Source organism: Oryctolagus cuniculus, chromosome 6 (assembly GCF_051225735.1).
Source record: "Oryctolagus cuniculus isolate XC-2025 breed Fujian yellow rabbit chromosome 6, ASM5122573v1, whole genome shotgun sequence".
NCBI lineage: Eukaryota > Metazoa > Chordata > Mammalia > Lagomorpha > Leporidae > Oryctolagus > Oryctolagus cuniculus.
Genome location: NC_142872.1, coordinates 36,915,170 through 36,930,160, shown reverse-complemented (window position 1 = coordinate 36,930,160; position 14,991 = coordinate 36,915,170). Strand labels below are relative to the sequence as shown.

General features: G+C 37.8%; 1 protein-coding gene across 1 annotated transcript; it reads right to left on the bottom strand.

Annotated features, from left to right (window-relative positions):
• Nucleotides 1–6,693: 6,693 nt before the first annotated feature.
• Nucleotides 6,694–11,241, bottom strand: MARCOL (MARCO like). Its single transcript, XM_051844847.3, has 2 exons — nt 11,193–11,241; nt 6,694–7,352 (listed from the first exon to the last, which is right to left on the bottom strand). The coding sequence occupies exons 1-2, from the start codon at nt 11,239–11,241 to the stop codon at nt 6,694–6,696; spliced, it is 708 nt and encodes a 235-aa protein (XP_051700807.3).
• Between the last annotated feature and the right edge of the window lie 3,750 nt (nt 11,242–14,991).

The window sequence follows — 14,991 nt, the reverse complement described above, 5'->3', positions numbered from 1 at the left end:
TGCTATCAACAATAGCCATAGTTTAATTACTTCACCTCAAGATGATTTTTGGCTTCTATTTTAATTACATTAATATAATCAGTTTATTACAGAAATATTTTTGTTATTTCTATATGCATAACTCATTTATTTTGGATTTTTTCCACATATACTTTATTCATTTGTGATCACAAACCACTCAGAAAAAAAAGTGACTGGAAGAAGAATGAAACTGTATAAAGCGTGAATGTATCTTAAGATATTGCATTATGACCTGAGTTTCACAAACTAATTTTTAGTTAGCCTTGATATCCATACTTTCATTAGATCACAAAAAAGTATTCAATTGTGTCTTAATTAAAGAATGAAATCCACTGAACATTCCAGTTACAGTCAGCAATAGAATAAAACATAATTTCCCTTCCTATGGGATGATTTTAAGAATCATGCTTTCAAGATGAGCTCAGTGCTCAGGAAAAGTCAAAGAGATGGGAAGGAGAGAGGATATGAGAGGGAAAAATTCAGGGGAATTAAGCTCATTAACAGGACTGCCATAGCTGCAGACATTATCAGTAGACAAACTGCAGACCTGGAAGCACTGGCAGCAGAGAGTCTGTCATGATCCATAGGTGGGGAAAGAAGGAGAAGAATACATTTCTAGGGAAATGAGGATCAGAAAATAATTCAAAACCCAATATGACTCCTGCCCCCCTCCCCCCACACTGGCTGTCAGGCTTCCCCCACCCCACAATAAACCTTTCCTCTAAAAAATAAATCAACAGTAACCTCTGAAATATACCAATACAGTGATCTGCTGAATAAAAAAGATTAGCCTTGCAAAACTGAAGAAACATGGTAGATATTCAAAAGATTTCTTTGCTGTTATAAGAGAATTGATCCCTGGATAAAGCTCTTGAAAGGAGACTGATACTTGGAAATTATATTTCCATATATTGTTCAAGCAGTTTCATGAATGATCTTTATAATAAAGAATCTAAAATTTTAGAAATTCCTTCTTCAGTTAAATATTAAACTCTTGAATCACCTTATCTTAGCCTACTGAAACACTGACTTTGTTTTCTCATATTATTTGCCATTTCAGAAGATGTGGATTGTTTGACATTTTCTTAATAGTTTTTTGATGTAACCAGAAAAGGAAATTTCTTACTTTATACATTGTATTTTTATAAGCATGTGAAGACTCTACATGAAAATTATTTCCTTTGATTCAAAAAAATATGAATTAGATGTAGTTAATTCCATTTTAAAATAAAGATCAAGTGAAACTTAACATTTTAAATTTATGAAGATATGTTGCTATAATAATAAAAGTATACTTTATTAAGCAGTATAAATCACCTTATAAGGGTTAGGAGCAGAAAGTCTGCCGGACACGAGTTTCTATCACTATGAATTGTAAGTTTTTTTAAATGGGGAATCTGCAAGAGTATACATACAAACTCATTGCCTGGTTGATTAGAAGAATTAGAAAAATCCCTTATCTAGCCTGATTAATAAGTATTTCAACTGAAAGCATTTTTGAATTTTATTCAGATAAATACATCAACAATCACTTTTAATTTATACCTGTAAGCGTGGTTTACCTCTGTCCCTATTTTCATCGGGAAAATGAATTCTTGACTCCAAGAATTTCTCTACATACCCAGAAGGCAAAATCACCAAGCCCACATTTGGATGCCACAAATACTGATGCTTTTACTTCCCGTGACTTGGATGTCACTCCACTAAGCCTACGATAGATTCTCATTTGCGCCTTAGCTGGCCTCCTGAACTTTGATCCTCCACTTATTTTTCTTGTCTATGGGGAGCTCTGAGGAAAAAAAGATACAGGAAAATTTACTCTATTAGAGAGTTCCTCGGAGGAAAAGAAAGACAGAAGTATTTACTCTATTGAGTTTCCAGACTTGGGCAGTGAAAATACTATAGAGGTTAGCTGAATTTGTGTGTGAGAGAATAGTAGAATAACGAGGTTTCTTTAATTCAAGTTCCACTGCAACCGATCAATTTTATTTGTTTTGTACATTTTAGACATTGATTTTGTGTTATTTCTATTTTTATTTATTTATTTTTTTATTTTTTGACAGGCAGAGCGGACAGTGAGAGAGAGAGACAGAGAGAAAGGTCTTCCTTTGCCGTTGGTTCACCCTCCAATGGCCGCCGCAGCCGTTGCGCTGTGGCCGGTGCACCGCGCTGATCCAATGGCAGAAGCCAGGAGCCAGGTGCTTCTCCTGGTCTCCCATGGGGTGCAGGGCCCAAGGACTTGGGCCATCCTCCACTGCACTCCCTGGCCACAGCAGAGAGCTGGCCTGGAAGAGGGGCAACCGGGACAGAATCCGGCGCCCCTACCGGGACTAGAACCCGGTGTGCCGGCGCCGCAAGGCGGAGGATTAGCCTAGTGAGCCGTGGCACCGGCCTGTGTTATTTCTAAAGTTAGATGCTTGAAGATGTTTCAAGTTGATTTTACATCTGTTTCAAATTTCAAATTTGGTTATGTTCTACATTATACAATACTGGAATTGATGTAAATAACTAGAAAAAAATGGACATATATTGGGAAGTACATTATAAGAAAATTTACCTATCAGGTTATGATATGAAAAAAATATTGTGGACAACTAATCCCTGACTTGCTGCAGTGTCACAATGCAGAGGCAAGGAAAACCTAGACAGATGAACTTAAATGAATGACAAGTATGACAGAGTAAGATCTAGAACAGACATCCTAGCTCTCAGGATTATGGGGTTTCTACCTAACGCTTGCTTCAAGGGACATGGTATATATCCTTCTGTAAGATTTGACATTAAAACTCAGTGTTTGATGCTGCCTTCACATCTTTAAGTCTTGCAGATGACCAAAATCCTCAGTATGAGTTCCCTTGAGTTTCTCAGATGATGCCCCTACCTAATAGGATAGTTTCCCTATCTGCAGGATCCTCTTCATTGCAACCAGCCTTCCAGCTAACTAGTGGCTTCGCTGCAGGCCACCATTATTCAAAATAGCAATCACAGAATTCCATTTCAAATAGGGATGGTTTTATCCTCTTGTTACTGCAAAGCCTACTCCTCGCAGTCCCTCTTCATCCAGTCTGTTTCCAGGTTGAACTCTTGTGGTCCTGACTGACAATGTGTTCCTCTTTCAGGCTGTGAGCATACGGGAGTAATGAACTTCTGTCAATTCCATCTGCCCAGGGCTGGGTTGGTGTCAGGATTTTGACTATCCACAGAATCCTAGCCCAAGATTCCTTTCCTCAACAGTGGGGTAAACAAAAAAGGTGAATGAAAAATGGAAAAGAAGAGGAGAATTACTTTCAGTGGGGAGGTGAGTATATACAAATGTACTGAGTTCATTAGCAGCCATGTTATCAAGTGGAGGTTGGTTACAATAGAAATGGGTATGAACTGGAAAAAAATGTGTCCACTGAGGCATATTTTATTTTTTAATTGTGGCTTTTAATAGATTAAATCATCAAAAATAAACCAAGCTCTAAAAATACAAAACAAACAAGAAGATAAAGAAGTGAGTAGAGAAGGGCAGGCATTTGGCCAGTTAAGACACCACTTGAGATGCCCACATCCATTCTGGAATGCCTGGGCCCAAGTCCTGGCTCCACTTCTGGTTCAAGCTTCCTGCTAACGTGTACCCTGGGAGGTGGTAAATGATGGCTCAAGTGCTTGGTTCCTTGCTACCCATGTGGTAGCCACGCATTGATTTCCTGGCTCCTGACTTGAGCTTGTCTCAGTCCTAGTTATTGTAAGCATTTGGGGAGTGAACCTGAGAATGGGAGATTCTCTCTCTCTCTCTCTCTCTCTCTCTCTCCCGCTCTCTCTCTTTAAAAGAAATTTTAAAAATGTTAAATGGGGCCGGCGCCACAGCTCACTAGGCTAATCCTCCGCCTTGCGGCGCCGGCACACCGGGTTCTAGTCCCGGTTGGGGCGCCGGATTCTGTCCCAGTTGCCCCTCTTCCAGGCCAGCTCTCTGCTGTGGCCCGGGAGTGCAGTGGAGGATGGCCCAAGTGCTTGGGCCCTGCACCCCATGGGAGACCAGGAGAAGCACCTGGCTCCTGCCTTCGGATCAGTGCGGTGCGCTGGCCGCAGCGCGCTGGCCGCGGCGGCCATTGGAGGGTGAACCAACGGCAAAGGAAGACCTTTCTCTCTGTCTCTCTCTCTCACTGTCCATTCTGCCTGTCAAAAAAAAAAAAATAATAAAAATAAAAAAATATTAAATGGGCGATCCTGAGATTGTTTCTGTCAGAAGTTACAAATTAATGATCTGATTCGCAAAGGATGAACATCAATGAGGAGACCCGAATTCCTGGAGTTTGGGAACAAAGGGCTCACAGATACTCATAAGACCTGAGAAGTCTAGAACACAAACAACCTCTGGAATCAGAAGCTTCTCTGGAACAAATTTTATTTGCAGTGGAACAAGTGAAAATCACATTGATCCAAAATTATTGTATGATTTATGCTGACCTCACGAACACCCAGGGAAATCCACTGTTCAAAGAGAACTGCAGGAGGTTTTGAAGTTCCAGGTAATTGGATGCACATAGGTGCTTAGCACTTTCCCTCGTGGTTCAGATTCAATTTTCCTTTACTCAACCTAAAAAAAAAAAGAGAAATCAACGTCCACAATAAGAGAAAATGTTATTGTCTAAGAGCCACGTGCAGGAACGCAGGCCTCAGTGCTGGTGTGTGCGGCTGTCAGTGACTGCTATGAGAATCTGCACCTCCCAGCCAGTCCCTTCTCCCCTCTGCACCAGGCGCCTTATTCATCACATAGGGAACTGGGGTCTACCTTTCTAACAACTCTATGACTACTGGGGACACGTTAAGATTTATTTATTTCTGCAATAATGACTTCTTAAGTACTTAATTCTAGAATGGTTGAAACAGTAGAGATTATTCTTCCTTATTCCTATAGTTCATAGTTGAATATTTGGACATTCTGAAAGCTAAAGTATCTTTACCATTTTAAACAGCCAATAATCATCTTATTTCTTGTGCAGGGAATTTTAACTCTTAAAGGTTTGAATAACTAACCATATCTCAGCTTCCATATTGTTAATTAAGTTTAAAATAAACCTTATTGGACAACAACTAGAAATGCAAGGGCTTTGTAGTAGTGTTTATCCTTTTGTGTATTTTACAGGTTCATCTTCTCTTGCGAACGTCAAAGCTCAATGAAAGCAGAAATGACTGTTTGTTTTGCTTACCACTTTCCCTCCAGTCCTCAAAGAACTGCTAAATACACAGGTTGTTCAGTTAATATATGGAAAGCAAACGAATCAAAAGTAAATTTACTCCCACATTAACATCTGAATAAATCGCATTACTCCAGGAATTAACTAAATTTATCTTTTAAGAGTTAAGTATCATTTTTTGTGTCCTTTGGACAAACAATAGCCAAGCCACTGTTGAAAAAAACTACAGAGCTATGTGGAAAAACATTATTTTATCCTCCATGGGTCAGAACAGAATTTCTAACGCAAATGAATACAGAGCCTTCTTACCTCTTTGCCTCGTTAAATACACAGCGGTTACCATAGGTTTTCCCATCAGAACCACAGACTGGTTTGAAGACAGATGGACACTTTGCATTTCTAACTGGAATCTTGCTGATGGTACTACCAGCCTGCAGTAATGTTAAAGATCATTAGATAAGGATAGGATAGCCAATGTGCATTATAATAAAACAAATATTCATTGCTCATTTATTATTAACAATACATAGTTTATCAATCATTTTATTGATCCCTTATATTTAATCCACATGAGAGTATTGAAAAAAGGAGTATATTTTATTCAGTATTTTTAGCTACAGGGATGGATGCCTCATGCACTTAGATGACAAGCCTGAGACTATAAATGGATTAAATGTCTCAGCTGTGATTCCAGCCCTGACTTATTTACTCCAAAATCCTGCTCTGAGTCCTGGTCAGACTTCCTCCACTTTACTTCTCTGGAGAGAAATCCTCCCTGTATGGAGAAACAATAGTCAGGGAAAAGTCACACTGGCAGTTCAAGATAATCTGTTGCATCTCTCACCTATTTTAGGCTCTAGGGACACGGATTTGTAAGTCAATGAGGCTTTCTTCCAGATACTACGATGTAGTTGAATAAACAGACAATAATACAAAGCAGTAAGGTGAGCTCAGTAGTGAAGGAAATCATTAGTGTTAGAAATACGTTAATGGAAAATCAAAGACCTTTGTAGGATATGGATGGTACGTGAGCAAGAGTGACATGAAACGAAGCTGGATGGCACACAGGAGCCAAATTATGAAAAACAAATGCGTTTTGTAGGAATTTGGATTTTACCTTCCAGATAATGCAAAATCACTCGAGAATGTTTAGTAAGGGGCTGACATACCAGGTCAGATTTTAATTTAGAAATATCAGTTCAGTGGCTTGTAGATATGGGTGAGGTAGAAATGGGTATGACAGTTAATCCCGGCAGGGATACAGGTTCAGTAAATGGGGGTCCAAGTTAAATGAGTATGTGGAGAGATACAGAGAGGGCTTGAGCAGAAAATTATAGAAAAGAAAGAGAGATGGAGTACAATAGTACAGAGGTCATGAGTTACCACGTTATGTGTGAAAACAACTTCCTGCAAAGTTCATTTTGTTTGATCAGAATCACTGTAAATTGTTGTTCAAGAAGGCAGTGTATTTGATCCGCCATTTCTGTTCTTACAAAATAGAGTGGCTGAGGTGAATTGAAGTAGTAGTAACACTAACCTGGGTCTTCTTTATATTGCCATTCAAAGGACCTTCTGCATTTTTGCTTTCTTCTTGATTGTAAAAAGACCGTGATTGCCTATGCTGAGAGAATGACCCCGGCTTGCCTTGTTGAGTGGACGACCCTGGCTTGCCTTGCTGAGAGGATGACCCCGGCTTGCCTTGTTGAGTGGACGACCCTGGCTTGCCTTGCTGAGAGGACGACCCCGGCTTCCCTGGCTGAGAGGACGACCCCGGCTTCCCTGGCTGAGAGGATGACCCCGGCTTCCCTACTTGATGAAAAGATCCAGAATTTCCTTGCTTGTTAGAAGCTTCTGTGTTTCCTTTTTGATTATATTCTCCTGAATTTCCTTTCAAAATCCAAGTTTCTGACGTGCCAGGCTGGTTCAAAACTTCTGGCCTTTCATGCTGATTAAAATACCCTGGTTTTCCTGGCTGGTTAGAATATCCTGGTTGTCCTTGCAGATTAAGTGTGCCTGGTTTTCCTTGCTCATAACTACCTCCTTGCTTATTGGGTGGGTTAAGATCATTTTTTTTCTCTAGAAAAAGTTGAGGTTCTTGATTCCCTTCTGGTTTGAAAACAATTGGTTTGGAAATCTGGGTTGACGACCCTGGAAAAAACATAATGACAAACACAAACATAAAAATAATTACTCTAAGAATTTAAAATCAGCATCATTCACCCCAATATACAGCTTGTATTTAATGTATTCTTGATTTTTTAACCAAGCCTCAGGATAGAATCTTCCTACTCTTCATCATACATTGAATATGCTGGATTTTGGATTTTCTCTCATACAGTCAGGTTAGCTTTACCCATTTCTAAACTGTAGAGTCTGAATTATTCTTATTGAAACTTTGTTCTGCCTCAGATTACTTCTAATGATTTTCTGGCCTGATAAATGTCTATTATCAACTTTATTTAGATCCCAGAAACCATTCCCAAATTCTGAACCTCACTTAATAGTTGATACCATCAGAATTTTCTAGATCTAACAGCTGGCAGATATGAGCCCTAGCCTAGTCTATAAAACAATAAATGAGTAAATGAAGCGGCTTTTGAAGTAAGTACACTGGCATTCTATTGAGTCTGTGTTTCTTATCCTTTATTGTATTTCTTTCTGCCTATTTTGGTTTGTTTGTTTATTTGATAATTTCTGTATCCTGTTGACTTCTTAATATGGAATTTACTTTCCTCAAAAGTTTTATTCAAACTTGCATTTATGTTTCACAGATTTCCTTGATACATATTTTTTATTTACATGACTTTTAAATTATTTCAATGTGGAAGATTCATATTTATACTTATGCTTTCACTTGCACTTGCATTTACTCTGCTGTATATTTCCATGAGTGTATATCCTTGTACTTTCAAGTCAACTTAACTAAAATCAGATGTGTCATCAATTGTTATCCACTGAGCATGTTGTAGTAAACTACTGCAGGAGGTTAACTCCAAGTACAGACACAGAAGTTTAGCAGTTACCAGCCTTTGATAAACTGCGACGCTGAGTGAAGTCTAAGGGTGTAATCTAGCCAGTCATCCAGTTTAACAAAGAACATGTATTTAGAGGTGGGTGTCTAGTCTAGAAGGTAGGATGCTGGTAAGATGCTCATATTCCATATCAGAGTCCTTAGGTTCCACACCTGGCTCTGGTTCCTGACTCAAGCTTCCTGCTAATGTACAGCATTGGAAACAGCTGTGATGGCTACAGTAATGGAATTCCTGCCACCAGGTGGGAGACATGGATTGAGTAGCTTTTGCCTGTCCCAGCTCCAGATATTGCAGGCTTCTGGAGCAAGGAGCACCAGAGAGCTCACTCTTTCTGCCTCTCCAATATGTATTTTAAAAAAATGTATTTCTATGATGGAATCATAGCTAGAGATACAACTAATGCATAAGATGCATATGGTCCTGCCATCTTGAAACCGAGAAGTCTTGTAATAGGTTCAAACATGTAATGTATAGCAGCATAATCAATTCTGTAAAGTGAGAAGTATACTAGACAATAGAGAATATGAGAGAGAATATGACATACTGTCTCTTTCCTAAAGGAGATAACAGATAAGAAATATGGGTAACAACCAGAAAAATAGCTCAAAGAGAAAAATTATTTCAGCAGACAGATGAGTATATATATGGATGGTCTCTTTGAGTTCTGGGAATCAAATATTGTTGATTAACAACTGCTAATACCAACTGGAAAACATTTAGAGATGTAGATGAAATGGGAAAAATGAATTGGCTGAAATATTAATTGTAAGTCATTTTTAATTTTTTATAGGTAACACAGCAAAGGGAACCAGATCCTGAAGATACAAAAAGATGAATAGTTTAAAATATGTTTTCCTTCCTTTTCTGTCCCAAACAACCCATTTTCCTTCCTGAAACACAATTATGTTTACCAGGTTTTTTGTTGAATTTTTGATATCCTGTGTATTTACAAACATGTATGCATATTTGTTCTTACAGTTAATAGCCCACTTTAGACACTCTTCTGTGACTTGTTTTTCTCATCAACAATTTAGTGGAGCTTTCTGTTTGTCAATGAGTTCTTTCATTTAATCCCTTAATGCCTGCATGCTATCCATTATTATAAGTTTACCATAATTTATTTGCCAGCCTTCTAGCAATAAACAGCTACATTATTTCTTTCATTTGCTAGTATAGATGATGATTCAAAGAAAATATTAATATATCATTTTTATAAGAATAAAATTACAGAATAAAAACTAAAATTGGAAGTCAAAAGAATAATTAAGATATTAATAGATTATGGTTGGACCATCTATTTTTAAATTGAAAATTTGGAAAATAATTATCTTTTGCTCTTTTACTTTGCTTTATTTTATAATTACTCTTCTGATTTTATACTCCATTATGTGCTTGTCATTGCTTTCCTAAAAACTCTCTTTTCTTGCCCTTCTCCATGCAAATGCCCACCATGTCTACTATTCACATAGTTGTATCCATTAATGAATACGTGCTGAGTACATACTATCATCTAGCCAGGCAGTGACAACATGGTATATGTCATCATGGAACATATGTACTAGTAAGAGATTTTAACTGTGTGAGTTCGTTTTCTAATAAAGTATGTGCACGTATATATATATGTGTATGTGTGTATTTCTCCATTATTCTGTCCCATTTTTTAGTTTTCTGTTCTTTTTTTTTACAGGCAGAGTGGACAGTGAGAGAGAGAGACAGAGAGAAAGGTCTTCCTTTTTGCCGTTGGTTCACCCTCCAATGGCCGCTGTGGCCGGCGCGCTGCGACCGGAGTACCGCGCTGATCCGAAGGCAGGAGGCAGGTGCTTCTCCTGGTCTCCCATGGGGTGCAGGGCCTAAACACTTGGGCCATCCTCCACTGCACTCCCTGGCCACAGCAGAGAGCTGGCCTGGAAGAGGGGCAACCGGGACAGAATCCGGCGCCCCGACCGAGACTAGAACCCGGTGTGCCGGCGCCGCAAGGCGGAGGATTAGCCTGGTGAGCCGCGGCGCCGGCCCTGTTCTTATTTCTTAACTCTCATACAATAACACCTCCCTAATGACATTCTACTTTTAATACTACCACATGATTGATATTACTTAACAGGATAGTTATGTTCATGCAGGTACTTAACAGGATGAAACAACTCTTTGGTTACTCAAAAGAGGAGAGAACCTCTATGTCTTACAAGCATAAAAAGTTGAAGGTCCTAGTCGTTTTACCTTTACTTCTTTTCATTAGCTATAAGAAAGATGGAGGCCATAATTTGGAGAAAAATTATAATCTGTTTTATTATCATTAATTTAATATCTTGTGTTAACTGTGTAATTTATTATTTCAAGAAGTTTATACCTCTGAATGAGAAGTGTACATGTAGCTGCACTAAGGTCAGTAATAGAAGTATATTGAATATCATGTACCCAAGAACTCAAGTAATGGTGACCATGCTCTTATCCACAAAATTCATATAAAAACCCTATAAGAAAGTATAATTACTTTCATTTTACAAATGAAAAAACTGGGACTAAAATAAACAGGTTGTTCAAAATCACAGTAGAAAAGGCCAGGAGTTGAGCACATTTTAATCTACCATCAAGCAGAGGATCATAACACAAAACCATGCCCTATGGATCCACAGGAGCGTGAATATTCATAAACTCTCATGAACCTTCCAGACTGAATTTATATATCCCTGCTTAATTAATATCTTGCCTTTCCGATTCTTTTCTCTCTTCTTCTATTCAGCCACACCCAACTCTTGACTCATGTTATACTGAGCACTTACTTTTATGTCTCTGATCTGTATTTTTTTTTTCTGAAATGAACTTTTTCCACTTATTTGTCTGAAGGATTTTTTTCCTGTTTTAAAATCCTCTCACAAAGCTTTCCTAAATCACTAAACATTTCAAATTCTTTTATTCAGAGAGTTGGAAGGAAATTCACTGGCTGTGACGTTCTTACCTGAGAACATGGCCAGGAACATGAAGGATAGGAAAATGCATACCCCCATCGTGGAGTCAGTTGATTGAGACTTGATTGGCGAGTGGAGTAAAGCGTAACTCCTCAGTAGACGCTCTCCGAATAAACCATGCTGATCATGACCATGTTATATATTCGAAAAATTCTCCACCCTAATTGCTAGACACTGTCACAGTCTTTAAAAATTACAGAGTACCTTTCACAAACTGGAAGGTGTTATTTCTCAAGTGGTCATTTTTAAAATGAGCTTCACGCCCCAACTCCCATAAATATCAACTTAACTTTAATATACATCTATCAGATATCTTCTCCTTTAAAAAAATTAAAGTAGTAAAATCTGGGAAAATGATAGCACCAGTGTTCAAAGTTTTATTGTTAAGGGAAGGTTTATCTTCAGTTGGTGCAGTAATTGACACTATGAGTTTATCCATTCCTACTAGAGAATCTCAAGACATTTTTGTTCATATGAATTATGTTCTAATTACTTGTCAAATTATATTTTAAAAGGAAGTAAAATGCATTGAGTATTGGTCATTAGTAAATGATGAATGCATGCATCAGGGAATGATGACAGCTAATGTGTTTTTAAGAGGTAACAAGAGACAATGGGTCTCATATCTGAAGAATAACATTACACTTGTCAGCCTCAAGCTAAGAAGCGTCTTTTCTCAAGACATTACACCAAGCAGAAGATAGTGTGAAAATGACCCTGGGATTTTCACTTGGTCATAAACGCAATATTATAAAACAGTGAAATACTGTCATCAAAATTAGCTTTGTTACATAAGAGAAATTTCAATTAATTGGAGAATTCCAAAAGATATCCTTGATAATGTGAGATCTGGAAAACAAATAGCATGAAGTAGTTTGGAGGCAGGAGGAAATAGAAGGCTGAAAAGGGCAGGCTAAGGATAAAGTAGTCCTTGGTTTCATCTTTTCAAGGGCATTTATATGGTAGACAGAAATCATTTTTATCTGTGTAGTTCTAGATGGCATAATCTGTATAAAGAAGTACAGGATTAATGCCTTTAAGTTCTAAAGAAAATTTCAACTTTGGAAAAGAAGGTGAACTAGGTAATTTTTTTCAATCCATTCCAATTTTAAGATCCTCAGAATAGCATTTCTGGGTTGTGCTTTATTTTCTCTTTAGCCTATTTAGAAGAAAGACAATTTTAAAAGTCAGTGTCTTTAAACCAAGTTACAATTTTATGGTATAAAGAGAAAAAACTTGTAAAGCTTTCTACCAGAAGAAGGCAACTTTTTCCCCTACATAATTATCCTCTGAGTGGACTTGGATTCATATGAGTGTCAAAGAGTCATGGCTCATGCCTGGATCCATGACTGGATCAGATATTAGCTCCTGGCTTTGACCTGGCCCAGCCCTGGCCATTGAACTAGTCGATGGAAGACCTCCCTCTCTGAAACTCTGACTTTCAAATAAATAAATAAATCTTTTAAAAAACCATCTGTAAAACAAACAGCATAGTTAAATGTTAAGATAGTTTTCCTGATTTACATACCCAAGACCCAGACTAAAGTTCCTGTCCCTCTAGCCTCCCCATGTGCCTCCGAAGCTGCTTTGCAGAATTCGTGATGAATTCCCATCAGTGCCACACACGTGTTGGTGGGTTTTTGGACAAGAATCTCCACCTGATGCTGATGTAATCCTGTAATTCAAATGAAGTGTTCTTATTTCCTGCAGTTTTGTCACCTAGAGATTCCCTATGTAAATATTTTCTTATTTCCTTCCATTTCTTCTCTATGGATTGTATTCCAAAATATAATACTAAAAATAGGACCACGTAGTATGCATATTCTAAAAAGAAGATTTAGTGACATACTATTCCGTCACAAAGATGTGACATGTTCTGTTTTTCTAATACGCATACGCTGTTGTATGTTTCCTTTTTCTGTTTTACATTAATTTGGCTTGGATGGCCACTTTATATATCAATATTTATTCTAAAGAAAATGATTGCTATTTCAAGGTGTACTGCTTTTCAAGGTCTCTAATATTTACTGTCAAATTATTCTATCACATGTGTGTATTCAAGTGAAAGTTGTTTGTTTCTTTGTAATAATTCCTGGGGAAATTCGTCCATACTTTTGCTGCACTTCAGTTATTTCTCCTCAGTTTGGCTGGAAGCATCATGGACTAGTCAATCATGTCTGCTTTACCTTTACTTGTTAGTGTCAAAATGGGATGATAAGCTCTGAGAGCAACTTCTGGGTTGCATTAAAAAAGATAGGAAAAAAAATAGCTCATTTGATTTATTATCTGTTATGCACCAAACACTCTTTATGTATTTTACATAAATAAATTCACATACTTGTGAATTAGTTATTATTAGCTGAATTTTATTGATAAACTGAGGCACAGGCTTTTATATACATAATACTCAGATCCACTCAGATCTTGGTTGCCTGGCACAGCCGAAGTTTATGATTATCTTTGTGTTATAATTACTATATGTACTACTGTCATTCTCAAAATCATTGGAAAATAAGTGACATTCATTTCATATTTTTATTAAAATGTACTATTATAGAGACTTTGAATAGAAACTTCTAACATGCAAATGTGATGAATGGTTATTTAAAGACAATGAGAGACAGTTTTCAAGTTCTTTTCCACTGTTAAATACAGGGCAACTGGACAAGTGATGACACTTTGTCTAGAACAGTGTGTTATAACATCATTTTACCTGCTCACTGGACCAGCCAAATGAGCTCAGGGGATCTGAATGGAACAGGCACAATATCTCTCAACCCAGGCTCACATTTGCTAAAGACCTGTGTGATAAGAAAGGGCCCACTGGAGAGAAAAGCACGTGCCTGAAGTCCTCCTTGACTTGAGCCCCTGCAAGAAGAGAGCAGACAAGGATACATCAGAACAGCTCAGAACTGCAGTATTTTACTGTTGAAATTAACTTTACAGGTTTTCCATTAGAACTGTCTTGCTCTATGGATGAAGAACTGAGACCCACAGAAGAGAAGACAACTTACCAAGTACACTTACCAGGCTTGTTATCTGCACAACTGAACAAGCAGAGATCAGGCTCCAAATGATCAAAGCTGTCATCATTTTATTTGCTATTTATGTGATTTTATCCAATCATGTTTTTTACTTCTCTAATGCTTGCCTTACAACTATGCTATCTAATCAAAGAGAAATGAAGGGAAATTCTGGATCTAGTATTTGTCAAAGAGGAAAATGCTAAACTAAAAAGTATTTGAAAATTCCACAACCTAGGAGTCATTTGATTAAAAGATAACCAAGATAACGGGTGAACAGTGTATTACTCTAACGATAAAACAAAATAATTCTGAGAGCATTGAAAAAAATCGTATGATTTACTACCAATAACATCAATAATATCTACCATCTACTAAGATATTTCTGTATTTTAAGCATTGTACTAAAACTTATATACATGAAGTCATGCTACTAACACTGTTTTAAAAGATATGGGAACTGAGCTCTGGGACAAGTGACTTGCATGAGTCCATATGTGTACAGCCAGGACCCCAGCCTCGGTCTCATGGACTCTAAAGGCAGTGTACCGACACAGAACATGTTAATGAAAGAACTCTTAGAGCATATGCTTCCCATGTGCTGTTTGCATGTGATGAAACAGTAGCCAGGAAAAGGCAGTGACCTGATCAGTATTAAAGAAGACAGCTGCAGAAGGATCAGAAGCCAAATCTTGGCAAACAGGTCCTGGCCACTTTATACTATATTGCATTCTTGCTCTTGCTCTCTTTCTGTCTCTGTCACTTC

Bases quoted from the DNA above. Each gene is read 5' to 3' on its own strand.
- MARCOL (XM_051844847.3), bottom strand. From the start codon at position 11,241: ATGGGGGTATGCATTTTCCTATCCTTCATGTTCCTGGCCATGTTCTCA. The intron at 7,353-11,192 runs GTAAGAACGTCA...TGTTTTTTCCAG, and splicing joins GTTCCTGGCCATGTTCTCAG to GGTCGTCAACCCAGATTTCC.